The following is a 27,994-nucleotide window of genomic DNA, read 5'->3' as shown; positions in this document are numbered from 1 at the left end:
ATTTGTTTGTTTCTTTTTTGAATTTCGCGCAAAGCTACTCGAGGGCTATCTGCGCTAGCCGTCCCTAATTTAGCAGTGTAAGAGAATAGGGAAGACAGCTAGTAATCACCACCCACCGCCAACTCTTGGTCTACTCTTTTACCAACGAGTAGTGGGGTTCACCGTCACATTATAATACTCCCACGGCTGAAAGGGCAAGCATGTTTGGTGTGATGGGGATTCGAACCCGCAACCCTTAGATTATGAGTCGAGTGCTTCGAACACCTGGTCATGCCGAGCCATAAAATATTTGACTTGTATATACGAAAATAAACGAACGAATTTCGAAGAAAGTTAGTTAGTATTCATGTGATGAATAGTTAGTAAATGAAGGAAAAGTAGTGAATGTTTCGTTCCCTGTGGTAGAGGGTAAGTGAACGAACTTACAACGCTATAATTGAGAGCTCGATTCTCTGGAGTGGACAAAGCAGATGGCTCAGTATAGCTTTGCTCTAAAACAGATAACGCTTTAGGACACTTCAGTGGTAGAGATAGTTATTGAACAAATATTAAAATCTGCTGTTTTCGGTTGCTCGTAAATTAAACACAGAAGTGTTTTTCATTAAAATCGTTAAATTCTGTGGTATTTACATTTAAATATTTCGGACGATCCCTTAAGCTATCACTTAGAGTAGGATTGAAGTAAGTAGCTTCCACACAGTGCTCAATGAACATTTGATTTCCATTTGAGTGTCTTTCTAACCACGAGAGTTAAAATTATATTTGTTTTGATCGCTATTTGATCAACTGCTGTAAGTTACTTTACATAAATACTAGTACATCATCCATAAATAATGTCTTTTGTCTTAATAACGTGGGTTACAATATCTCTTAAATCCTAAAACGTATCACTACATATATTCATAAGGTTGCTGCGTATCGAGGAGTCTCTTACACAGACTGTACTGTCATAAGGTTGCTGCGTATTGAGGAGTCTCTTACACAGACTGTACTGTCATAAGGTTGCTGCGTATTGAGGAGTCTCTTACACAGACTGTACTGTCATAAGGTTGCTGCGTATTGAGGAGTCTCTTACCCAGACTGTACTGTCATAAGGTTGCTGCATATTGAGGAGTCTCTTACCCAGACTGAACTTTCATAAGGTTGCTGCGTATTGAGGAGTCTCTTACACAGACTGTACTGTCATAAGGTTGCTGCGTATTGAGGGGTCTCTTACACAGACTGTAGTGTCTTTTGTTCACATTCCTACCTTACGAGTGACTTCCGTTTGGGTGTACATTTTATGGCTTTATACCATTAAAACAGGTGTTAAATTACACTGCAGTTAAAAGGTTTCTAAGTCTAACGTCATATTAAGTAACGTCTCATAGAAATCGAAACAGCAGTAGCAAAATTTTACCCGACTACAAAGTAATGTACTAATGTTTTAAAGTTAAACTAATGCGAACGTCGATTTTGTTTTAACGTAGCTTTTCATGTAATATGCATTAAAACGTTACATAGTATGTATACTATTCTTTTATACGTTATTAAATAAAATTCGATTTGTGTTAGTGGTGTATCCATATTTTACAACTGAAACTTGCAATCACATTTTAATTATTGGGGTTAACCGGTACACATTTTTCTGATCAGGCATATCCTTTATATTCAGATGTACATATACACGTTGTGTATAAATTAAGCACTTCAAATATAAGATGAAGTAAAACAAATATTTAATAGAATAATCTGCAAAAGCTGTCAAAAATACTTTGGCAAGTAATCAATAAGCTGTCTTTATTATTCAAGTAACAACATAAGTTAGTATGTACAAATCAAACAACGATTAATTATTCGAAAACTTTAAAGGTGCGATTATTAATTCTTTTATAATCGGTACGAAACGTAGAAACATAAAATTATCTATCTGAATAATAAATGTAATTTGGTTTCAGCCTGAGAGTTACAAGTCCACAACACATGAACATGAAATAACAAAAAGTCAAGTTACAGCTAGAAAACGTATGACAAGTATTCTATGTTGATGTATATCTGTCACATATCAAAACCTAAACTCAAATTAAGTAATAAAAATATCTACACATGTATGTGAATCTAAAATACACCATTTGGTTAAGCGATCTGATAACTTCACGTCGTTCTTTCTTTCTGTACCACGCACGGCACGTCCAGGTGGTTAAAGCTCTCGACTCGTAATCCGAGGGTCGCTGGTTCGAATCCCCGTCACACCAAACATGCTCGTCCTTTCAGCCACAGGGCGGTATAATGTTACAGTCAGTCCCACTATTCGTTGGTAAAAGAGTAGCCAAAGAGTTGGCGATGGGTGGTGATGACTAGCTGCCTTCCCTCTAGTCTTAAACTGCTAAATTAGGGACGGCTAGCGCAGATAGCTTTCATGTAGCTTTGCGCGAAATTAAAAAAAAAAGCAAACCAATCTTCTGTAGCTTGGCAAGAAATGATAGTAAGGAAGTTTAAGATTTCTCAGCTGTTCTTCAATGATTTTGTACGTATTATCGATTTTCACTAATGCATGTTTTAAATAAAACGTTGCGAAATCACACATAGGTTAAGCACAACATAAAAACACCACTTATTAATTTATTAATTAAACTTGCCACAATAATATATTTTCATTAGATAAATATCTTGAAAATAAAAAAAATAATTAAAATAAAGATTTTTTATTACATGGTGCGCGCGCGCGCGTGTGTTTTCTTATAGCAAAACCTAGGGGAATCGAACCCCTGATTTTTAATACATGGCTTAAATTAGCCTGTAGACATTAATAATAATATGATTAATTTATGCGAAATCTAATAATATTCTACTTCTTCCTTCAAACACTTTGTCGCGTTATTAATTGTATGGTTTTGTAATTTATTCCCCAAGACCCCCCACAGTGTAAGAAGGATCAAAAGCTTATATACGCAGCAACTATGAATGAAGGAGTCAAAATATCATGTGAACTTGAAGCTGATCCTACGGATGTTACATTTGAGTGGAAGTTCAATAGCAGTGGAAGGGTGGTGGATATTATAAACTACATAAACGATGGAGCCACAAGCTACGCGACCATCATTCCTCGAACCCAAGACGATTACGGTTTATTGTATTGCTGGGGGACAAATATGGCTGGAAGACAAAACAACCCTTGCATATATAGCGTCATACCTGCGGGTAAGTTTCATAAAATCATCTCACCATAACTAATTTTAAAATAAACCTATCAGTTTTATATTTTTAAGTAATTCTACATTATTGTGCTTCGTTTTCACAATTAGTTACTGGTGGAGTCAGGTATATTTTTTTCAAACCTACATCAAGAGAACTACTTTTATTGGTTTTACGCTTGATCGCCACGAGTTCAAACTCCATAAATTTTTAAAAATTGTTTTTCGGTGCTTTTATTGTTTAGAAATTAAGGAAAGCGAAAATGAGTTAGATTTTTAATCATATTTAATAATGAAAGAGTGACATCGAAACAGCTGTTATAGAGACATAATTATTATAAAAGTGTGTTTTATATACGATCTCAAATATCACTGCACAGCAATGTTTTTGCTTCTTGAACACTGTTGGGTGTTCCTTATAGAATTTTGGCTGCTGATCACGAAAATCACATCCAAATTTGACCATCACGTACCGTTTCATCGAAATCTTGGTTTCACCAGGACATTGCTACAATGGAAAAACGATATCAGGACAACTGGAATCCGTCAATGCTTGCTGACTACTGTTGGACACTGCAACGTGATGCACCGAACATTGAATACAAACGAAAATCAGGAGCAAAAACACTTTTAATTATGTTGAACTTAATTAATAGTGTATTAAAAACATAAATGCAATTAAATATGTTATTACCGGTAAACAGTTAACTGTCTCTTTCTCAGAGTTCCTACGTGATGAGCCCACCGCTAGTACAGCGGTATGTCTCCGGATTTACAACGCTAAAATCAGGGGTTCGATTCCCCTCGGTGGGCTGAGCAGATAGTCCTTCGTGGCTTTGCTATACGGAAAAACACACACTCCTACGTGATGAAGCAAAACCAAAACTATATTTGTTCATACCCACCAGGTACCTGTCACAATCAGCAAACACTTTTCAGGAAGCAAAACTTTTCAAAATATTGTTGTGCAGTGTATTTTTAATTCGAGGGATTAGAAATATATATAACCACCAATGGTGTAGCGTGGCCACATTACTAAAGAAAATTAAAATATTATTTTTGCGAATAAAACAGCAAAATTTTCATTATCATAATAATTATTTGTAAAGTTAAGCTCTGATTATGATTTCATAGCGTAATCTGCCTGATCGAATCAAACCTCAACCTTATCCTAGGTGTTCTCTTTTGTTGTCTCTGGGTGATGAATTTAAGTATCGTATAACTGAAGGAAAATGGATGTAATTATGCCTGGCATGTTAGAACTGATTCAGCGTTACACTTGATCTAATGTGATAGCATGTCCTAAATGTTCAATTTCTCGAAGGTTTGCCTGAAGAGTTTCATTGTTATTTACTGTCTGATAAACTAAATCTTGTTCGTCACTGATGCTATTATGAGTGTGAATAAACGGGTCTTTCAACTTTATAGAAGTAAAAGTCACCATTTGAATCTATTGGTGATTTATGTTATGCAGAGCATATTGCATCAGGATAGAGAAGAGCATAATATAAATTTAAGTTTTCTCTCTATTATTACGTTCAAGAATGTCAGAGACAAATCTTGGATGAACATTTTAGCGAAAACAATACTTCCGACTCGTGTCAAGTATGTTAAAGAATTCTATAAAAACGCGGCACAGAAACAGGGGTTCGGTTATTTCATTATCGATTCGAGGCCACAAGCTGCAGAATGAGGAAAGGACTGTTTCCGGCTGATAAAACTGTGGCGTATTTACTCAAGTAAAGTTGGTGTGTCATTGCAAATAGTGAGTGTGGTTATGGTAGAACAAGAAGGCTTTTTTTCTCTGAAGCATTGGCTTTATTTGATTAAAAAACTTGTATTCATATATTTAGCCGTTGGAAATACAGGTTTGTTTTTGTTTAAGCCACTCTTTTTGACTGATTATCGTTCGAATACAGGTCGCTGTCGGTGTGAATGGATAGCGCCCTAAATTCATCTTAACTTCTGGGAAGTGAACCATCGAATATTTCTACACATGAACTGAGGCCAAAATTCCGAGAGGGAATTTTATTGCGTCCTACACGATTTGTTTGTCTGTGGGTAAGCACAAAGCTGCACTATGGGCTATCTGTGCTCTGACCACCACGAGTATTGAAACCTGGTTTCTAGGGTTGTAAATGCCTCTGTCTGCACAAAAGGTAAAAAGAAAAACTCGGAATTGTGCTGAGCATTCATGCTACAATTTAAAATTGAATAGACGTTCCCTTGTTAATCAACTTCCTGGATCAGCTTATCATTGTTACATGAGTCTACGCGTAAATGGAATATTAAACTGGATATACGGCATTGTATAAATAAACAATTTATATGACGTATAATTACTTGAACCTGTGAGTTCGATTCATTCAATCAGCATGACGCTCAGAGCACTGCCTCACGTAAATAAACAAATCAAAGTATCGGTACTAAAAGTTACTTTATCTTATGTAAGTGTGAATATGGTTTAAAAGTGTTTTTATTACAACGAAGATCTAGCCATTTGAGTTACAAGAAGGGCGTATCGATTAAAGGTAATTTTACATGAAAACGTTTTGAAATAAAATTGTTAAGAAACATATTCTTGCTGTTTTTATCAGATCTAAGGGTAGTTAACAGCTTGTCCCCCGCAGGGACAGCGGTAAGTCACAGATGTACACTGATTTAATTCACCTCGATGGACACAGTAGAAAGTCCGATGTGGCTTTGCTATATAAAAAAACACACACCCACAAAGAAACGTTAACAGCTTTCGTTTCGACACATGTCGGAAACGACAATGTGCATAACAATAACGACATTGTTCAAATGTATACGAATAAAATCCTTGCAGTATTTTTGTATTGTATTTTATCCAAGCATTTTTATGTGGATTTTTGACCTAAAAATGCATTTGCGATAGAGGCTTTATCGAAATTTCAATGATAATGTCTCCCTTTAGACCTTGAACTTCGAACAATATTCATTTATTGTACGTCAACAATACAAGGTTGATTCTTATTTATTCTACATCAACAACACGAAGTTCATTTTTATTTATGGTACGTCCACAATCCTAAGTTGTACAATAGATGTGGACACGAAGAGTGAACAAAATCATCGTGTATATTAACATGACATTGATTCTATTTAATAAGTTTGATTAAGTCTCCAGTTTCATGTAAATGCCTAGTCTAATATAATTTATTACTCTAACAAAATGAGGGCTTGCGATGTAGGAAGTCTATATTGTACTATCACAGCCACTTCCCACAAACCTTCAAGTTACATAAGTCTTGAAATACGAGTTATGTACTTTGTTTGAATATTGGTGGTAAAATATATCATAGAACTATTACTAAGCAAAGTCACGTACAGCTGACCGATGGTGAAATACGATTACCAGAGTTATAGTTATTTTATGGTAACAGACAGTCACATTTCTCACAATATCCTTTCAGTTATACGAAATACTGTTTGTTTTTACCAGTTCCCCATTCTCGCATTATTTTTTTACCCAACATAGATGGCGTTGGAGGACTCGATTACTTGGTGTAGTTCAGAATGATAAAATATTCCATTTAAGATTTTTCCAAGGTAGTTTATACACTGAAGGTTTTATCTCAATCTCCTGTGAATCACATCGACTTCGTCTATCCATCCAAGTATATAGCTTATCTGTAAACGACGCTTCACTTTACTAAGACGATCTTGATTGCATATTTTGTAAAGAACGTTTACTTTTGTGAGTGATTTTTACAACGTCTTCCTCATTAAACACTCATTAGACTTTGAGTGATTTTTACAACGTCTTCCTCACTAAACACTGATTAGACTTTGAGTGATTTTTACAACGTCTTCCTCACTAAACACTGATTAGACTTTGAGTGATTTTTACAACGGCTTCCTCACTAAACACTGATTAGACTTTGAGTGATTTTTACAACGGCTTCCTCACTAAACACTGATTAGACTTTGAGTGATTTTTACAACGGCTTCCTCACTAAACACTGATTAGACTTTGAGTGATTTTTACAACGGCTTCCTCACTAAACACTGATTAGACTTTGAGTGATTTTTACAACGGCTTCCTCACTAAACACTGATTAGACTTTGAGTGATTTTTACAACGGCTTCCTCACTAAACACTGATTAGACTTTGAGTGATTTTTACAACGGCTTCCTCACTAAACACTGATTAGACTTTGAGTGATTTTTACAACGGCTTTCTCACTAAACACTGATTAGACTTTGAGTGATTTTTACAACGCATTCCTCACTAAACACTGATCAGACTTTGAGTGATTTTTACAACGTCTTCCTCACTAAACACTGATTAGACTTTGAATGATTTTTACAACGGCTTCCTCACTAAACACTGATCAGACTCTGAGTGATTCTTACAACATCTTCCACACTGTAAACTGATTAGAATAATTGACGTCCGTTGGGGCCTGGCATGGCCTAGCGCGTTAAGGCGTGCGCTACGTAATCCGAGGGTCGCGGGTTCGCGCCAGTCTCACCAAACATGCTCGCTCTACCATCCGTGGGGACGTTATAACGTGACGGTCAATCCTACTATTCGTTGGTAAAAGAGTAGCCCAAGAGTTGGCGGTGGGTGGTGATGACTAGCTGCCTTCCCTCTAGTCTTACACTACTAAATTAGGGACGGCTAGCACAGATAGCCCTCGAGTAGCTTTGCGCGAAATTAAAAAAAAACAAAACAAACAAAAACAAGACGTCCGTTGATATGATTTATTTACTATGATGGTATGACTAGTTATAGGTGTTGATCAAATTTTTCAATACATGGAGATACATGTCAATTCTGTGGTGTATCAAATATTGGTACTTTCTAATTATGTGTTATTAACTCATTCTACCATAGACATTTTCGTTTTGTTATTCGTGGACAAGAAGTGAATAAATTATTCCTTAACGTTTAAACGTAGGATTATAGATTCTGTTCCAACATCAGTTTGAGGTTTACAGAGCTTTCGACTCTGATTTCAAGTTTATTTGAAAGATTGATTGGTGTTGCACTTTTTTATCCTTGAGCATAACAAACTTGTTTACTTAGAAAGCGCGTCGATACACGTGATTGTATAGCAACTTAGATTATAGAGAGAGTCACCAAATCAGGTAGCCATCGTTCATTGTAAGTTGATATCTTACTGGTTTATTTAGTTGTGTACATCTCCTGACGATTTACCTGTCTTTGAAATATTTTATATTGATAAATGTTTTTAAAAATCTAAATAAAGGATGAACTCAACAATAAATGACAAAATGAGAAGGATTATAATAAACAGATTGTTGTTCTTGGTCTACATCAGAGCTTAACAATAAATGACAAAATAAGAAGGATTATAATAAACAGATTGTTGTTCTTGGTCTACATCAGAGCTCAACAATAAATGACAAAATGGGAAGGATTATAATAAACAGATTGTAGTTCTTGGTCTACATCAGAGCTTAACAATAAATGACAAAATAAGAAGGATTAAAATAAACAGATTGTAATTCTTGGTCTACATCAGAGCTCAACAATAAATGACAGAATGAGAAGGATTATAATAAACAGATTGTAATTCTTGGTCTACATCAGAGCTCAACAATAAATGACAAAATAAGAAGGATTATAATAAACAGATTGTAATTCTTGGGATACATCAGAGCTCAACAATAAATGACAAAATGAGAAGGATTATAATAAACAGATTGTAATTCTTGGTCTACATCAGAGCTCAACAATAAATGACAAAATGAGAAGGATTATAATAAACAGATTGTAATTCTTGGTCTACATCAGAGCTCAACAATAAATGACAGAATGAGAAGGATTATAATAAACAGATTGTAATTCTTGGTCTACATCAGAGCTCAACAATAAATGACAAAATGAGAAGGATTATAATAAACAGATTGTGGTTCTTGGTCTACATCAGAGCTCAACAATAAATGACAAAATGAGAAGGATTATAATAAACAGATTGTAATTCTTGGCCTACATCAGAGCTCAACAATAAATGACAAAATGAGAAGGATTATAATAAACAGATTGTAATTCTTGGTCTACATCAGAGCTCAACAATAAATGACAAAATGAGAAGGATTATAATAAACAGATTGTGGTTCTTGGTCTACATCAGAGCTCAACAATAAATGACAAAATAAGAAGGATTATAATAAACAGATTGTAATTCTTGGGATACATCAGAGCTCAACAATAAATGACAAAATGAGAAGGATTATAATAAACAGATTGTAATTCTTGGTCTACATCAGAGCTCAACAATAAATGACAAAATGAGAAGGATTATAATAAACAGATTGTAGTTCTTGGTCTACATCAGAGCTCAAAAATAAATGACAAAATGAAAAGGATTATAATAAACAGATTGTAATTCTTGGTCTACATCAGAGCTCAACAATAAATGACAAAATGAGAAGGATTATAATAAACAGATTGTAATTCTTGGTCTACATCAGAGCTCAACAATAAATGACAGAATGAGAAGGATTATAATAAACAGATTGTAATTCTTGGTCTACATCAGAGCTCAACAATAAATGACAAAATGAGAAGGATTATAATAAACAGATTGTGGTTCTTGGTCTACATCAGAGCTCAACAATAAATGACAAAATGAGAAGGATTATAATAAACAGATTGTAATTCTTGGCCTACATCAGAGCTCAACAATAAATGACAAAATGAGAAGGATTATAATAAACAGATTGTAATTCTTGGTCTACATCAAGCTCAACAATAAATGACAAAATGAGAAGGATTATAATAAACAGATTGTAATTCTTGGTCTACATCAGAGCTCAACAATAAATGACAAAATGAGAAGGATTATAATAAACAGATTGTAATTCTTGGTCTACATCAGAGCTCAACAATAAATGACAAAATGAGAAGGATTATAATAAACAGATTGTAATTCTTGGCCTACATCAAACTCAACAATAAATGACAAAATGAGAAGGATTATAATAAACAGATTGTAATTCTTGGTCTACATCAGAGCTCAACAATAAATGACAGAATGAGAAGGATTATAATAAACAGATTGTAATTCTTGGTCTACATCAGAGCTCAACAATAAATGACAAAATGAGAAGGATTATAATAAACAGATTGTGGTTCTTGGTCTACATCAGAGCTCAACAATAAATGACAAAATGAGAAGGATTATAATAAACAGATTGTAATTCTTGGCCTACATCAGAGCTCAACAATAAATGACAAAATGAGAAGGATTATAATAAACAGATTGTAATTCTTGGTCTACATCAGAGCTCAACAATAAATGACAAAATGAGAAGGATTATAATAAACAGATTGTGGTTCTTGGTCTACATCAGAGCTCAACAATAAATGACAAAATGAGAAGGATTATAATAAACAGATTGTGGTTCTTGGTCTACATCAGAGCTCAACAATAAATGACAAAATAAGAAGGATTATAATAAACAGATTGTAATTCTTGGGATACATCAGAGCTCAACAATAAATGACAAAATGAGAAGGATTATAATAAACAGATTGTAATTCTTGGTCTACATCAGAGCTCAACAATAAATGACAAAATGAGAAGGATTATAATAAACAGATTGTAGTTCTTGGTCTACATCAGAGCTCAAAAATAAATGACAAAATGAAAAGGATTATAATAAACAGATTGTAATTCTTGGTCTACATCAGAGCTCAACAATAAATGACAAAATGAGAAGGATTATAATAAACAGATTGTAATTCTTGGTCTACATCAGAGCTCAACAATAAATGACAGAATGAGAAGGATTATAATAAACAGATTGTAATTCTTGGTCTACATCAGAGCTCAACAATAAATGACAAAATGAGAAAGGATTATAATAAACAGATTGTAATTCTTGGTCTACATCAGAGCTCAACAATAAATGACAAAATGAGAAGGATTATAATAAACAGATTGTAATTCTTGGTCTACATCAGAGCTCAACAATAAATGACAGAATGAGAAGGATTATAATAAACAGATTGTAATTCTTGGTCTACATCAGAGCTCAACAATAAATGACAGAATGAGAAGGATTATAATAAACAGATTGTAATTCTTGGTCTACATCAGAGCTCAACAATAAATGACAAAATGAGAAGGATTATAATAAACAGATTGTAATTCTTGGTCTACATCAGAGCTCAACAATAAATGACAGAATGAGAAGGATTATAATAAACAGATTGTAATTCTTGGTCTACATCAGAGCTCAACAATAAATGACAAAATGAGAAGGATTATAATAAACAGATTGTAATTCTTGGTCTACATCAGAGCTCAACAATAAATGACAGAATGAGAAGGATTATAATAAACAGATTGTAATTCTTGGTCTACATCAGAGCTCAACAATAAATGACAAAATGAGAAGGATTATAATAAACAGATTGTGGTTCTTGGTCTACATCAGAGCTCAACAATAAATGACAAAATGAGAAGGATTATAATAAACAGATTGTAATTCTTGATCTACATCAGAGCTCAACAATAAATGACAAAATGAGAAGGATTATAATAAACAGATTGTAATTCTTGGTCTACATCAGAGCTCAACAATAAATGACAAAATGAGAAGGATTATAATAAACAGATTGTAATTCTTGGTCTACATCAGAGCTCAACAATAAATGACAAAATGAGAAGGATTATAATAAACAGATTGTAATTCTTGGTCTACATCAGAGCTCAACAATAAATGACAAAATGAGAAGGATTATAATAAACAGATTGTAATTCTTGATCTACATCAGAGCTCAACAATAAATGACAAAATGAGAAGGATTATAATAAACAGATTGTAATTCTTGGTCTACATCAGAGCTCAACAATAAATGACAAAATGAGAAGGATTATAATAAACAGATTGTAGTTCTTGGTCTACATCAGAGCTCAACAATAAATGACAAAATGAGAAGGATTATAATAAACAGATTGTAGTTCTTGGCCTATACCAGAGCTCAACAATAAATGACAAAATGAGAAGGATTATAATAAACAGATTGTGGTTCTTGGTCTACATCAGAGCTCAACAATAAATGACAAAATGAGAAGGATTATAATAAACAGATTGTAGTTCTTGGTCTACATCAGAGCTCAACAATAAATGACAAAATAAGAAGGATTATAATAAACAGATTGTAATTCTTGGTCTACATTAGAGCTCAACAATAAATGACAAAATGAGAAGGATTATAATAAACAGATTGTAGCTCTTAGTCTACATCAAATATGATTTATTTTATATTTCATTTAAATAGTTAAAGCATTCATCAACGCTTTACGATCATGATATCTTGTTTCGGACAATAGTATTAATGTGGTTTTTCATAGAGACCCAAACTAGAGTGCTTTCTAAGAGTTCACTACTGTTCTTCAGGAGAATAAAATGGCTTTATTCCCAAGAAGATGAATAGTGAACTATTCGAAAACACTTTTGAGTCTCTTTTAAAAATTATTGTAACTTTTGTGCGTGATCCTTTGAGCTGACTTCTTAACCAAAGTTAGTATAAATCTGTCCATTACAACAACCAAAAATTCTTATTTAACTCGAAATATTATTAAGTTTAAAGTATTAACAATAATCCTTAATAACATCCAAAACTTAAATGAACAATAGTAGTTTATTTTTAAAACATTACCCATTTAGATATAACACATACGTGTCCTATTGTTTTAGTTATCTCTTAAACTGCCATTTGTCGTTGTTTTGCACTAGCCCTTTCGAAATATTTTTATTTAATATATATATATATATATATGATTGTTATTCTACAAATTATTTCCATCTAGCTGAATAAAAATCATTTCGCTTACGTTATACATCGTTTATAAGACTGATCATATTACTGCCAGGGACAGGTCTACTACAGGTCTTCTCAATCATTCTATGATAGGTCAACACTAGATCTGATTTTAATTGAATTTCAGCTTTATTTTTGTTATTCTATAGAACACTGTCTACGACATCTGAATTCACAAGAGTTGGGTAATCCTCTTTGACTATTGCACGTTCCATGGCTTGTGAGTGAAAGGTTTAATGACGTTATTGAAATCTGTTTAAAATCTTCGCTAAATCCACGAATAATTTGTCATTTTGTTTGACAGAATGTATTTTGTTATTTATCGAATTTAATAATTTATGCATTAGATTTTTATAAACTTCGGTGACCAAAAAATATTCCTTTTAACCCATTATAATGAAAAAGGTGTGTGTGGTATAGTTTGGTGAAAGATATAAAATACAATGTGATCAGTGAAAAAGAAAACAAAAAACATGTGATGTGAGAGCGAACGAATAAACTAAAGAGAGGCGAAAGAAAATTTCTGTCAATAAGAACCAAAACTAGTTCTAAACCTAGTTTTTATATCTTAATTATATGATAATAAAATAGTAAAATAGAGATCTATCAGGCAAATTTAACAAGTCAACCTGTAACAAAATGGTTTTTAATGAAGGATGTTGCAACAGTTTGGATCAATAAGAAAATAGACATTATATCTTTAAAGTTAAATAAATTTACAATGTCAGCTGTACATATTTCAGGAAATAAAATATCTTGATGGCACAGTATAATTAAACTGATTTGTATGTGGCTGTTAATGGCACGCAACTTTAATAATAGATAAATGAATCCCGGTCTCACCAAACATGCTCGCCCTTTCAGCCGTGGGGGCGTTATAATGTGACGGTCAGTCCTACTATTCGTTGGTAAAAGAGTAGCCCAAAAAGTAGCCTTCTCTCTAGTCTTACACTGCAAAATTAGGGACGGCTAGCGCAGATAACCCTCGAGTAGCTTTGCACGAAATTGAAAACAAACAAACATTTTGTAGTATGTTTGAGATACCCGCCATGTCATTCTGGAGCCACTTGGTAAATAGATACAGCCGTGACTGCTATAATATCATCATAAAATGTTAACAATATGAATATTGTATGGTAATAAATATGTTAAAAATAACATTTTCAAGACTTACATGTGTAAACATAAAGTTTACTATTGTTAAAAAACGTTTCTTGTAAAATTATTTTATACAAAGATAATGCTGTATGATAAAAAAAATGTTAAAAATTGAGTTGTTTTGAAAGAATAGTTAAAATAAGTATTTACTTTCACGGGAAAATAACATGTTAAAATAATTATTTAGTAAAACCCTACCGTTAAACATACAACTTAAGCATAGATATAGCATTCAGTTCGATAACACTATTTTGTAAACTGAATTGACATATCATGATTTTTTTTCTATAAATTTCATTTACAATTCTTTTTTTTTTTTCATATGAATGTAATCGCCTTCTAACCAGTTGTGACATAGCCATACAAGTTAATGAACCATCCCTAGAGTTAATAAAATCCATATCTGATCAGTTGTGATATAGACATAACATGTGATGAAGCATTCCTATTGTTAATAAAATCTAAATCTAACCGGTTGTGATATCGACATAACATGTGACGAAGCATTCCTATTGTTAATAAAATATATACGTAACCGTTTGTGATACAGACATAATATGTAACGAAGCATTCCTATTGTTAATAAAATCTAAATCTAACCAGTTGTGATATAGACATAACATGTGACGAAGCATTCCTATTGTTAATAAAATCTAAATCTAACCAGTTGTGATATAGACATAACTTGCAACGAAGCATTCCTAGAGATAATAAAATCTAAATCTAACCAGTTGTGATATAGACATAACATGTAACGAAGCATTCCTAGAGATAATAAAATCTAAATCTAACCAGTTGTGATATAGACATAACATGTGACGAAGCATTCCTAGAGATAATAAAATCTTACCATTTTGGATTAGAACACAAGGACATGGGTGAGATCAGTATATAACTTATTGATCAGTATATAACTTGTACTCACTACTCTGACGGTTAAGATATTTAGACATTGATAGTTGTATGATTATGAGAAAAAATTATTTTTGTATTTTTTTACTCTATTTTAAAGCACAAAGATACATAATATTCTGCGGTCGTTCCACCACAGGTATCGAAACCGAAACTGTAGGTTTTAAATCCTCAGGTTGTTAATTCGCTGTACTTGTAATCTGAGGGTGACGGGTTTGAATCCCCCGTCACACCAAACATGTTCGCCTTTTCAAAAGTGGGGACATTATAATATGATGGTCAATCCCACTATTCGTTGGTAAAAGAATAGTTTAATATTTGGCGGTGGGTGGTTATGCCTAACTGCTTTTCCTCTAGTCTTATACTGATAAATCCGGAATGGCTAACGCAGATAACCCTCATGTAACATTGCACGAAATTCGAAACAAACAAACATAAAATAGCGGAATATTGTAGCAGAAAACCTTCAAAGCAGGAACACAAGTACAATAGTATTTTAACAGGCATATTGTGAATTCAAATTTGTTGTAAAGTAACCTGAAATGAACAAAAATACAATTTTCATCTGTTGGAGAAATGTCACGGAACTTCAGGAATTTTTCTTGCTTAAAGATCTTCTGAGTTTTTGGATACAGACATATTACAGTAGAAATTATAACCCATCATACTGTTTAGGAAGAAGTGCGAACGACTTTTTTATTTTAATTTAACGCAGTAGTTTAACTATTTCATGAAGACCCTAGCAGCAGTAAGTGAGTTTGCAATAATGATACAGTCTAATGATATGTTATTGCGGAATGGAAAATGTCATTAAAATTTCCAGGTAAGAATTCCGTGGACAATTAAAACATGTTACCTACTTGCAGGCCCCGGCATGGCCAAGCGTTTTAAGGCGTTCGACTCGTAATCCGAGGGTCAGGGGTTCGAATCCAGGTCGTACCAAACATGCTCGCCCTCTCAGCCGTGGAGGCGTTACAATGTGACGGTCAATCCTACTATTCGTTGGTAAAAGAGTAGCCTAAGAGTGTGGCGTTGAATGGTGATGACTAGCTGCCTTCCCTCTAGTCTTACACTGCTATATTACGGACGGCTAGCGCAGATAGCCCTCGAGTAGCTTTGCGCGAAATTCAAAACAAACAAACCTACTTGCTTCTTTGGCGCACAAAATATATCCTGTCTTGTTTAGATGAAAAATTCATAATTCCTCTATCAACATCTAGGTTTGTAGACCATCCAAGTGACAATTAATACAGTACGTCATTTGTCATTCACTACTAAGTTAAAAAGATAAGACTTAGATTATATTCTAATACAATATTAAATACTTTAATATTACTTTGCCCAGCCGGTTGAATTTCGGAAAGTGTGGTAATTTTTGCTTATTGTTTTGTTTGTTTATTTCGACTTTCGCGGAAAGCTACACTAGGGCTATACGCGCTAGTCGTGCCTAATATAGCAGTGTAAGACTAGAGGGAAGACAGCTAGTCATCACCACTTATCGCCAACTCTTGGGCTACTTTTTTACCAACGACCAACTGGATTGACCATCACTTGAAAATGTCCCCATCGCTGAAGGGGAGAGCATGTTTGGTGCGATGGGGGTTTGAACCCGCGACCCTCAGTCTACGAGTCGCGTACTTTAACCACCTGGCCCTGCCGAGCCTCTTTTCTCATTGGACAACCAGGAATGTTTGAGGAAACCCTCATTTAGAGTACCGTATTGTATTTTCTTCTGCATAGAGCAAACGGTTCAATCTGTTTTCAGACGAATATATTATGCTGTACACTCTAATAATGCATGCAATGTTTTACAGTTTTCTCATTATCTGTTTAACCGAGCTGTTATACAAAGTACTTTCACATACAAGACGTAACTAATAGAGATATTAAGTACCCTGTTACTACTCTAGGATGAAGAAAAATGATTCATATCTTTTTGTAATTCAGGGTACTCAATAGATAGTCATTTTCACAAAAACTTAACTTATTTTTCTATATATAAGTAGCTTATGATTTCGCAGTTAGCTCAAAAACTATCTATTCGTTACCCCAATTCGTCTTTAAGTTCCGTAAAAATCAACCAATTCTTTCAATTGATGTACCAGAAAATGAATTTCTACCCGTGGATTGTTTTGAGTTGAGACAAAAAACAAACAAACAATGCAAGTGGATAATCCGTGATGACGAGAAAACTCACTTGTAGAGAAAAAAGGAAATCTAAAAACGGCTGGTATGGATAAAGAAAGCTCTATGCAGAGGAGCGAACAACGTTTTGACCTTCTTCGGTCATCTTCAGAAGAAGGTAGAAACGTTGTTCGCTCCTCAATATAGTGCTTTCGCTATCCATACCAGCCGTTTTTAGATATATAATGCAAGTGGATAATTTAGTCAAATATTTGACCTGCGTTAGTTCACGAAACCTCGCCTTTAAATTTATAATTTTACTGCAAAAATATTAAACAAAGAAGTAAAAATAAATCACAAATCAAATGATATCATTTTGATTGCAGAGAAACTGATACGTGTTTGGCCTGGCATGGCCTAGCGCGTTAAGGCGTGCGCTTCGTAATCTGAGGGTTGCGGGTTCGCGCCCGAGTCGCGCCAAACATGCTCGCCCTCCCAGCCGTGGGGGCGTTATAATGTGACGGTCAATCCCACTTTTCGTTGGTAAAAGAGTAGCCCAAGAGTTGGCGGTGGGTGGTGATGACTAGCTGCCTTCCCTCTAGTCTTACACTGCTAAATTAGGGACGGCTAGCACAGATAGCCCTCGAGTAGCTTTGTGCGAAATTCCAAAAATCCAAATACCAACCAACCGATACGTGTTTTTCATACTATGAAATTATATCTGATATTATTTCACCAGTGGAACTTTTGGCATATTTGGATATCTAATGTAATAACATGGCATTGTTGAACAACGCGAAGTCATTAAGTTTTCTTTTTCAAGGATTCTCTTTGAAGTTATAATCAGATAGACCACCAAGATTCACGGTTCGAGAAGTTTAGGAAACCTAGGAGTTATTTGTAAAGCTTCTAACGCTTCTAGCTGAAATTGTGTTGTTTAAAAACATCATATTGCCAGAGTCGTTTTTAACATTCCTTTAAAACCTAAAACTAGGGTATGGGGTAAGACTGAGAACTAAAGAATGATCATTTTATTTTGGACACGTGTACACATTACAGAGAAACACGTGATTTATTCGTTACATACATTTCAGTGCAAATAAGCGAGTAAATTTATAGAAAACCCTCAAGAAGCAGAACGCATTCGAGTAACAATCACTTCAAAAGTAATAGATATTGCTAAGCCTTTCGTGCTAAGCCTTTCGAATTGTTTTTGTGAATAACGAGATTTTTTTCCTTGCATTAGTTCGTTAATACTTTTTCGAGTGTTTACTTTTTATATATTGTTTCTAAAAATGCAAGAAACGACTTGAGAAACCTTTGTTGTTACTTATTTTGAAGTTTCAATAAATAAAGTATATTTTACGTGGCTCGACATGGCCAGGTAGTTGAGGTACTCGATTCGTCATCCCAGGGTCGCGAGTTCGAATACCCATCACATCATGTTTGAAGCCTTAACACACTTGGCCATGCCAGACCTTCGACTCGTAATCCGAGGGTCGCGGGTTCGAATCCCGGTCGCACCAAACATGCTCGCCCTTTCAGCCGTGGGGGCGTTATAATGTGACGATCAATCCCACTATTCGTTGGTAAAAGAGTAGCCCATGAAGTGGCGGTGGGTGGTGATGACTAGCTGCATTCTCTCTAGTCTTACACTGCTAAATTAGGGACGGCTAGCGCAGATAGCCCTTGAGTAGCTTTGTGCGAAGTTCAAAAACAAACAAGCTTTGCGCGAAATTCAAAAGAAATCAATATTTTACATGGTAAACGACGTTTCAAGAGATGAGTCCCCCGTTAGGATGACGGTAAATCCACGGATTTACACCGCTAAAATCAGGGGTTCGATTCCCCTCGGTGGACTTAGCAGACAGACCGATGTGGCTTTGCCATAAGAAAACACATTTCAAGAGATGATTTAAATATCACGTTTTAAAGGATTAAGAATATTTAATAAATAAACAATCCAATTGATAAAATGAACCAATTCAATTGATACCTTTTCTTATCAAGCAAGATTATTTTAAAAAGTAATGTCTTGTATGTTTTCAAAATGTAATATCTGTACCAAACATCTTCTGGATTGCAAACGTCTTTATATTTAACATTTGTCTTTCCCCACTTCTGATTTCAAAATGGATGCATGAACAAATAATATTTCATATCTGTCTTTAGTTTACCACGAGTCACTACTGATCAAAGGAAATATTTCTGTCCACGTCAAACCCATTAGCTGATTTGAACAAGACGAGAAACAAAGGTTTATCTGAAATTTCATGTGTTCTAGTAATGAGCGAGATGTCTCCAATGCAGAGACATCTGAGAGACAACTGGATTGTATCATGATACGAATTTTTGTCTGAAAAACTATTTATATATGCAATATACGAGGGCCTTTGTCAAACAAAAGGCTTCCTGGCCAGTGATTTAAAACAAGTGAAAAAATACATCAGAAATTATATTTTTGTATAATTCTGGTTTAAAATTAGAAAAGAGCAAATTAAGAAAAACATATTTCGCCAGTTTTCGACGTTTGAACCGAAACTTTACTAAATAAATATAGTTTAAACATAATAAATATTTTTTTATTTTTTTCTTAGCAGTTACTTTACATTTACCAAAACATGTGTATTTTACGAATACGAATTAAGTTAAGCAAATACAGAATTTCTCTCAAGACCAAAAAAAAGTACAGTTTGTTTGTTTTGAATTTTCGGGCAAAGCTACTCGAGGGCTATCTGCGCTAGCTGTCCCTAATTTAGCATTATAGAACTAGAGGGAAGGCAGCTAGTCATCACCAACCACCGTCAACTCTTGAGTTACTCTTCTACCAATGAATAATGGGATTGACCATCACATTATAACGCCCCCACGGCTGAAAGAGCGAGCATGGATTACGAGTCGAACGCCTTAACACGCTTGGCCATGCCGGGCCCAATAAAGTGTAGTATATATTTGTATATAAAGAAAGAGAGACAATATTACTACTGAAGGGTTAAGTACAATAAAATAATAAGAACAGAGGTTAAGACTGGTAGACAGTGTATTCCCACAGCAATGTGGGTCCTACTTTTCATTCACTTCCAAAACCTAGGATACATTTTATATCTCACATTATAGCCTGTACTCTAGGGATCCTTTCAATTGGTGCAATGTTTTATACTTTTGTTTATGACAAACTATGCAAATATATATTAATTTTGAGCAAATTAAAACAATTTTGTTCAATGAACCAAAGTTCAGCAACACGAGAAAAAAAAATTCCTGAAAGGATCATGAACTATTGGGTAAAAATCCTTGGAAAGGTAATAGGGCTCGCTGTGCCTGTTTAGACTGTGTCCCGGATTAACCTCTGGAGAGGAAACAGATAGCTTCCGAATGTACGTAAATCTCGTCTTATCTTGATGTGGAAATTGTATTTGATATAAACCAGTTATGAAGTTGTTCATCACAAGGAATCTATAAATAGTTTTTAGCGTCAACAATTTTTTCTAGCTTTAAATCACTATAAAATATTTTATTTGCTTTAAATTTTAACTGGCATTAAGGATGTTTGTTTCTTTCTCGAATTTCGAACACTATCTGTATTAGCTGTTCCTAATTTAGCAGGTAAAGCAGCTAGTCATCACCACCCACCTTCAACTCATGGGCTACTCTTTTACCTACAAATAGTGGGATTGACAGGTCGCATTATAAAATCTCCACGGCAGAAAGGGGGAGCATAGTTGGTTTTATAGGAATTCGAACTAGCGACCTTCAGATTATGAGTCGAGCGTATTAATCACATGGCCATGACATAAATAAAGATGTATCACCCCATGAAACGAACTATAGGCAACGTTATGTGCTTGAAATGAATAATATAATGTCTCACAGCCAAAATAATTATATATAAACTCGCAATTGAAATATATTTACAATGTATAGAAGCTAAAGAATACAGTTGTAATGAGCTAATGCAGTTGGACTGCTTTAAATTTATGAATTACTCTCTGTTAAGCCTTGTCCGTTTATTATTCTTGTAATATAAACAATCTTTAGTAAAGGTCATGAAGACGAAGTTAAATATGACAATTTATTTACTTCTGCCTTTATTTCATAAAAGAAATATCTGTCAATAAACAATTGAACAAAAACAAACATTCAGTACAACAAACAAATGTTCTCTGTCAACAATAACAAAGAATACAATAACAATTGAACAAAAACAAACATTCAGTACAACAAACAAATGTTCTCTGTCAACAATAACAAAGAATATTCAACTTTTGACAGCGAAAAAATCAAAGCTGGAAATTTTAGACGTATCATAGACGACATGATGTGGTTAATCACCATAGTTCACTGTATTGGATCTTGAAGATGTCAACTAATAAATTCGAAGACTTTACGAGACTGTGTTACAGGCAGTTCCGATTATCCTTTCATACTTAGGTGCATTTTCATTATATTTTTCCAAATGCCAAAACTAAGAAAATAACAGGACTTACACATACACTTTGTAAAATAACAGGACATACACGTACACTTTGTAAAATAACAGGGCATACACATACACTTTGTAAAATAACAGGGCATACACGTACACTTTGTAAAATAACAGGACATACACTTACACTTTGTAAAATAACAGGGCATACACGTACACTTTGTAAAATAACAGGGCATACACGTACACTTTGTAAAATAACAGGACTTACACGTACACTTTGTAAAATAACAGGACTTACACGTACACTTTGTAAAATAACAGGACTTACACGTACACTTTGTTGACAAACATGATAAAGGGTTGTTCTAGATAAACGTTCTAGTATAAGATAGAAAGATTCAGTAAAGGACCATAATGTAGGAATGCTTGGAGGTTGCTATGGTGAAGGCTTATAATGTATCACGTTTTGTAGTGCTCCTCTGTTCGTTCTTCTGTGTATCATTATAAAGTATCACAATAATGGTTTTATCCTTATATGACACGCACATGCGCGATGACGGAGAGAGAATGCTGTGAAATAATACATTAAAAGTTTCAAGGGAAAATAACAACGAGATCATAACTAGAACATTAATAAAAATAACATAATATGAAACTACCTGAATCCTGGACCTGTTACGATCCATGTCTACAAGCACTGGCGTAATCCAATTGAAGAACCATCACGATAAGACTTGTGAAAAAGATCAAATGTATTATGATATTGACTTATCTTTTTTTTTTATAATACCCCAAGTGGCTCAGCTGTAGATCTGCAACTCATAATGCTAAAAACTGGCTTCAATATCCTTAGCGAACACAGCGTAGATAGTCTATTACATATCTTTGTATTATTTTACAACAAAGAAAGAAACCTTCGTTGAGAGATATTTGCTAAAGAGCTTTGAAGGCATTGAATCCCACCTGAACGTGTTAACTATTGATTTTGTTCTAATACTTTAATGGGTCACATCTTTTTTTTGTTGCACTTAAGTTACAACAGGCGTTTCAGATATTATATTGTAAGGCTTACAATAAAGAGCTATGTTTTGTTGTTTTTGGATGCTTCAATTTTTTACATGCCACAGGTTCTAAGTTTTAACAGCATTACTTCCTAACATGTTAACACTAATTGTGCAGGTGTGGTTGAACCTATGGCAGTTATACTCTTCGATCTGTATTTTAATTAGAATATATTTCATACAAAAGTTTCTAAACACAAGAAACGTGATATCGAAATTTGAAAACGCCTCAACGAAAATTGACTCAAATTATAAATGATTTTAAATACGTTTAGTGAAAACTACTTTAAAAACTAAATGTAAGATACAGACTAAATTTCTTATTTCAAATAAAATTATATCTCAAATAAAAAAAGACAGAGAAATAATTTCCTTCATTTCCTGAAGTCTCCCTTCATGCAGACAGGAAAGCACCAAACCAAGGGCAAAGATTTTCTGAAGCAAAAATTCCAAGCACAAGCGTTTTCAATCACGTACTATAGATTCGTATCTAAAATTAACATCAATGTTCCCTAAGATGAAATGTGCACTTTTACATACACTAAAATAAGTAATGTTTGGCTCGAATACCAGTAATGGCAAAATGAGATAAACATGTTCTATTTGAATTTAGCCTGTAAAATTTTAAAATATATAGTACTCTATAAAAATAAATTCGTTTCTCACTTCTAATCTGATTTCTACAATCAATCAAGTAAATTTTGTGATCCAAATCCCCTTAAATTCTCTAAAATAAGATTCGTAACTTAACCTACTCAAACTTACCAAAATGTTGCAGATCCAAAAGTTGTTATCAGCATGTTCCATTTTCATACGGCTTTTGATTTTGTTTTATTTTTTAGATTAATGGTTTAACGAGTTTTGAAAGATTTTCAATCTTAAAATCGGTATTTGCTTTGTGTCTTGATAAAAGCAGGTTTAACATACATACGTTTTTTTCCCTTCATCACAGCCATAAAAAACACAATTTTTTCCAAATCTAGAACCACTATTAATTTTTTTATTTTTTTGCCATTTTTTAAAATATATCTCACGTGTACTACTGCTTGATTAGACAATTTCTAACTGTTGTATATATTGTTTGCTTTTTTACGTTGAATTTATTTGTTACAATTTGGTGATATATGTAGATTTTGTAGATTTTTTCATCATAGTTTTGATATGATATTTCTCCATTTATACAGCCTTCCCCAAGCAGTTATGTCTGCGCACTCACACTGCTAAAAACCGGGTTTCGATACCCGTGGTGGGTAGAGCAACATATGGCCTCCCACAGCGATATGACTGCGGACTTACACTGCTAGAAACTGGGTTTCGATATCCGTGGTGGGTATAGCAACATATAGTCCCGCAGCGGTATGACTGCAGACTTGCACTGCTAGAAACCGGGTTTCGATACCCGTGGTGGATTGAGCACAGATAGCCTATTGGGTAACTTTGTGCTTAACTGCAAACAAACCATTTAAATATGCAACCTAACAAACACCAGAATTAAATCTAATAATTTTTAATACAATATATTGTAGAATAAGTATTCCTGTTATATATATTTATTCTCCACTAATGAATCTGCACTCTTCACAGCCCATTGGCAAAATACGTTAAGTATATTTTCATGAATAAGTTGCAGTATTCCAATTTCTTCACTTTTGATTTGTTTCATCTTCCACCCACATTTACACTTTTTAATACTGTTTTCAACATGACGATGACTTGTTTAAGTGCATGTAAAAAACTGTAAAGTGTCTAATAATGTTATAGTGTTGCTGAAAACCAGTGTAGTGTCTAATAATGTTATAGTGTTGCTGGAAACCAGCGTAGTGTCTAATAATGTTATAGTGTTGCTGGAAACCAGTGTAGTGTCTAATAATGTTATAGTGTTGCTGGAAACCAGTGTAGTGTCTAATAATGTTATAGTGTTGCTGAAAACCAGTGTAGTGTCTAATAATGTAATAGTGTTGCTGGAAACCAGTGTAGTGTCTAACAATGTTATAGTGTTGCTGAAAACCAGCGTAGTGTCTAATAATGTAATAGTGTTGTTGAAAACCAGCGTGGTGTCTAATAATGTAATAGTGTTACTGGAAACCAGCGTAGTGTCTAATAATGTAATAGTGTTGTTGGAAACCAGCGTAGTGTCTAATAATGTTATAGTGTTGCTGGAAACCAGCGTAGTGTCTAATAATGTAATAGTGTTGCTGGAAACCAGCGTAGTGTCTAATAATGTAATAGTGCTGCTGGAAACCAGCGTAGTGTCTAATAATGTAATAGTGTTGCTGAAAACCAGCGTAGTGTCTAATAATGTAATAGTGTTGCTGGAAACCAGCGTAGTGTCTAATAATGTAATAGTGTTGTTGGAAACCAGCGTAGTGTCTAATAATGTAATAGTGTTGTTGGAAACCAGCGTAGTGTCTAATAATGTAATAGTGTTGCTGGAAACCAGCGTAGTGTCTAATAATGTAATAGTGTTGCTGGAAACCAGCGTAGTGTCTAATAATGTAATAGTGTTGCTGGAAACCAGCGTAGTGTCTAATAATGTAATAGTGTTGTTGGAAACCAGCGTAGTGTCTAATAATGTAATAGTGTTGTTGGAAACCAGCGTAGTGTCTAATAATGTTATAGTGTTGCTGAAAACCAGCGTAGTGTCTAATAATGTTATAGTGTTGCTGAAAACCAGCGTAGTGTCTAATAATGTAATAGTGTTGCTGGAAACCAGCGTAGTGTCTAATAATGTAATAGTGTTGCTGGAAACCAGCGTAGTGTCTAATAATGTTATAGTGTTGCTGAAAACCAGCGTAGTGTCTAATAATGTAATAGTGTTGCTGGAAACCAGCGTAGTGTCTAATAATGTAATAGTGTTGCTGAAAACCAGCGTAGTGTCTAATAATGTAATAGTGTTGCTGAAAACCAGCGTAGTGTCTAATAATGTAATAGTGTTGCTGGAAACCAGCGTAGTGTCTAATAATGTTATAGTGTTGCTGGAAACCAGCGTAGTGTCTAATAATGTAATAGTGTTGCTGGAAACCAGCGTAGTGTCTAATAATGTTATAGTGTTGCTGAAAACCAGCGTAGTGTCTAATAATGTAATAGTGTTGCTGGAAACCAGCGTAGTGTCTAATAATGTAATAGTGTTGCTGAAAACCAACGTAGTGTCTAATAATGTAATAGTGTTGCTGAAAACCAGCGTAGTGTCTAATAATGTAATAGTGCTGCTGGAAACCAGCGTAGTGTCTAATAATGTAATAGTGTTGTTGGAAACCAGCGTAGTGTCTAATAATGTAATAGTGTTGCTGGAAACCAGCGTAGTGTCTAATAATGTAATAGTGTTGTTGGAAACCAGCGTAGTGTCTAATAATGTAATAGTGTTGCTGGAAACCAGCATAGTGTCTAATAATGTAATAGTGTTGTTGGAAACCAGCGTCGTGTCTAATAATGTAATAGTGTTGCTGGAAACCAGCGTAGTGTCTAATAATGTAAGTAATAGTGTTGCTGGAAGCCAGCGTAGTGTCTGATAATGTAATAGTGTTGCTGGAAACCAGCGTAGTGTTAAGAGAACATGTTAATTTCTCCCTTTCTAAAGAGTTCAAACACGATAAATAAATAACAAATATAAACAAAGGTTTGTCTTACAGTTAATAAGGGAAGATTATTTTTAATATTTTTCAGAGTTTCCGGAAGCTTTACGTAACTGTAATGTGACCAACCAGACAGATTCGTCTTTCCGTGTTCTTTGTGTAGAAGGTAAAGACGGGGGTATGAACCAACTGTTTGTTATGGAAATCCACGACACTACGCATAATGTAATACGCTCAAATCTCACATCCAGAGCTCCGGTTTTCCACGCGAAAGGTCTTCCCCCCAATTCCAATTTTGTCGTAGTTTTGTATGCAGTGAACGGGAAAGGCAGAGGGGAAGCAGTTATGCTCAGACCTGGCACCCTGAAAGTCCCTGAAACTCTGACTCAGAAGGGTAACTACGTCATTCGTTGAAATCAAAGTATAACAGCTGTGCCTGTTTTTTCTTTTAATTATATTTAAACATGCGGAATTTCATAAATGTTTTACGTTGGAATACATTATACAATGCTAACATGAGATTTACCATACGCAGCTGATTAGAAATACCAGAAAATTTTAGCGAAACGTAATACAGTATATTGATTTTTCACTCGTAATTGTAGTCGTTTCTTAGTAAAAAGATTAAACTTAACCCACTTAATCAGAACAAGCGGAAACGTCAAACGAAACATTTTCATTAAAACACGTTTCCGTTTGTGGTTTTCATAACTCCTGAAAATATGTCATTACATAAAACTTTATTGTAGTGAGCATAATTATGACGTCTTAGTCATGGCGTAACGTATGTGTCGAACTGTAAAATCCATGAACGACAATGTGCGAAGAAGTAATATTGCGCAAAGCAAAGTTTGCGTTGAACTATCTTGCCGTATTATTACCGCATAACAAACGAAAATGTATAAACAAAATCAACAGAAATACATTTATATTAGCGAAGCGTATTTTGATAACGTAATCATGCATTTGAATATTGTAACATTTCAAACTGTCAACAACGTATAACCAGAGGCTTGAATGTAGGACTGATACACTCTGATAATATGTTTAAAAAAAACTTATTAAATCAGTTTTTTTAAAGGTTATTTCCCACGTGATTGTGTCCCGTAAGTCAGTGATTAAGGTTTAGTATTCCATGACTTATTCAAGAAGTGCAGAACTTGTTATTTTTTCTTACCATTTTAAGCTGGACAGTTTATGAACGAGGAAGATGTAAGTTGGTGCAATGTGTCATTTGTAAAGACGTCTACCTGTCTCGCTTGAAGACAACTCTTGGTGCGTTTTAAAACTTAGATAATTACGAGTCTTTGTCGTTTATGTCATTACTGTTTGTCTCTGCTTAAAATATTTTTTTATTGTTCTTAGGATATGGGAAGTGCGAACATTTCCTGGCAATTTGTAATGTAAAAAATAAACATAATTCGCACTAATGTTCCATTGTTGTAAGCACGTGAGAAAAGAAACTTAATGTTACTGAAGACAATGTAAAGTAAATAATTACGTTTATTACAAGGATTTCTGTTGGTAATTATCATAAATCCAGAACCATTATTGTCCCATTCTTTAGTGTACATCCTGGAAATATTTAACATTTAGTTGTCAACACACATTTCGTAACAAGCATATAGTCTGTTTTTATCGGTAACAAAGATAAGTCGGAAATATATTTATGTCCATGTTCAAAAAGTTTTATATAAGTAATTTCGTCCGTTGTTTGACAGACAGAAAATTAAATG

General features: G+C 34.2%; 1 protein-coding gene across 1 annotated transcript in view; it reads left to right on the top strand.

Moving 5' to 3' along the window:
• Positions 1–26,672, top strand: part of LOC143235625 (neural cell adhesion molecule 2-like) — a 34,663-nt gene extending 7,991 nt beyond the window's left edge. The window contains exons 4-5 of the mRNA XM_076473858.1: positions 2,893–3,180; positions 26,350–26,672. Of these exons, the coding sequence (XP_076329973.1) occupies positions 2,893–3,180; positions 26,350–26,672 (611 nt within the window). The remainder of the gene's footprint in view (positions 1–2,892; positions 3,181–26,349) is intronic.
• Positions 26,673–27,994: the final 1,322 nt, after the last annotated feature.

Source organism: Tachypleus tridentatus, chromosome 12 (genome assembly GCF_004210375.1).
Source record: "Tachypleus tridentatus isolate NWPU-2018 chromosome 12, ASM421037v1, whole genome shotgun sequence".
Taxonomy (NCBI): Eukaryota; Metazoa; Arthropoda; class Merostomata; order Xiphosura; family Limulidae; genus Tachypleus; species Tachypleus tridentatus.
Note: the sequence above shows the minus strand (reverse complement) of the source record. Positions and strands in the feature narration are given on the sequence as shown.